The 943-nt window shown below is 50.5% G+C and overlaps 1 protein-coding gene across 1 annotated transcript in view; it reads left to right on the top strand.

The window, feature by feature from the left end:
- The window catches only part of GALNT6 (polypeptide N-acetylgalactosaminyltransferase 6), a 26797-nt gene extending 26060 nt beyond the window's left edge, over nt 1-737 (top strand). The window contains exon 11 of the mRNA XM_007452324.1: nt 301-737. Within this exon, the coding sequence (XP_007452386.1) occupies nt 301-414 (114 nt within the window). The 3' untranslated portion in view covers nt 415-737. The remainder of the gene's footprint in view (nt 1-300) is intronic.
- The last annotated feature ends 206 nt before the right edge of the window (nt 738-943 follow it).

Below are 943 nucleotides of genomic sequence, written 5' to 3'. Positions count from 1 at the left end.
GGGGGGGGGGGGGGGCGGTCCTGAAAGCCTTTTTCAGTTAGCCCACGGTCCTGCCTTCCTCTGTTCCAGCCATTCATGCTAAAGCTGGGGGTGGAGAATTGGTACCACGCACAGGTGGAAACTCAGGAATGCATCCCATCAGAGTATCTGGCATCCAAGGAAAGGAATTTGGAAGTGCCCTCTCTGTGCCTCATTGGGTTTCCTTTGCCTTTTGTCTACTGACCCCTATTTCATTGCCCCCTAGTAGCACTGTCAGAGGTCTGAGGCCCAGGCTGACCCTTTGCCGTGTCATCTTTTTAGGATCAACTCATCAGGAACTCAGGATCTGGTACCTGCCTGACGTCCAAGGACAAAAAGCCAGCCATGGCCACCTGCAATCCCAGTGATCCCTACCAGCACTGGCTCTTCATCTAGGCCCTGGATCACCCCCCTGTGGGAGATCCCACAAGCCTCTTAGGAAACAGGATTTGGGGGAACCTGATGTTTGAGAACCTGATCATCAGTTCCCTGTCGGCCTTAAAGATGGATTTCAAACCCGATGCAAATCAAGGCAGGACCTTCCTACTCCTTGCAACAACATTGGGCCTATTTTCTTTCTTGCACGTTGGTGGAAGAGACCGTTAGAACACATAATACATTACCTAGAGCTCTCCTTCTGCCCTAGAAACAGACTTCCAAAGCAGAGGAGGCAGCTGGGCTAGAGCCCAGGGCAGCAATGCTGAATTCAAGAAAAGTACCTCTGCAGCCACGTTCTGAATCCCTGGTCATCTAGAACACCCACAGAATCCAGTGAAACAGTATATTCTACCAGAGGCATTAGAGGTCTAAGAGTCTCCCTTGCTAACATTACCTGAAGCTCCTTGACAGGAATCCTTTACCTTGTTTTATCTGCACGATAGTCCCGTGAGAAAGACAGGAACCACCGTGCCCATTTTATAGACAA

Source organism: Lipotes vexillifer, unplaced genomic scaffold, assembly GCF_000442215.2.
Source record: "Lipotes vexillifer unplaced genomic scaffold, Lipotes_vexillifer_v1.1 scaffold422, whole genome shotgun sequence".
Lineage (NCBI taxonomy): Eukaryota > Metazoa > Chordata > Mammalia > Artiodactyla > Lipotidae > Lipotes > Lipotes vexillifer.
The sequence above is the reverse complement of the archived record's forward strand: the minus strand, read 5'-3'. Positions and strand labels throughout refer to the sequence as shown.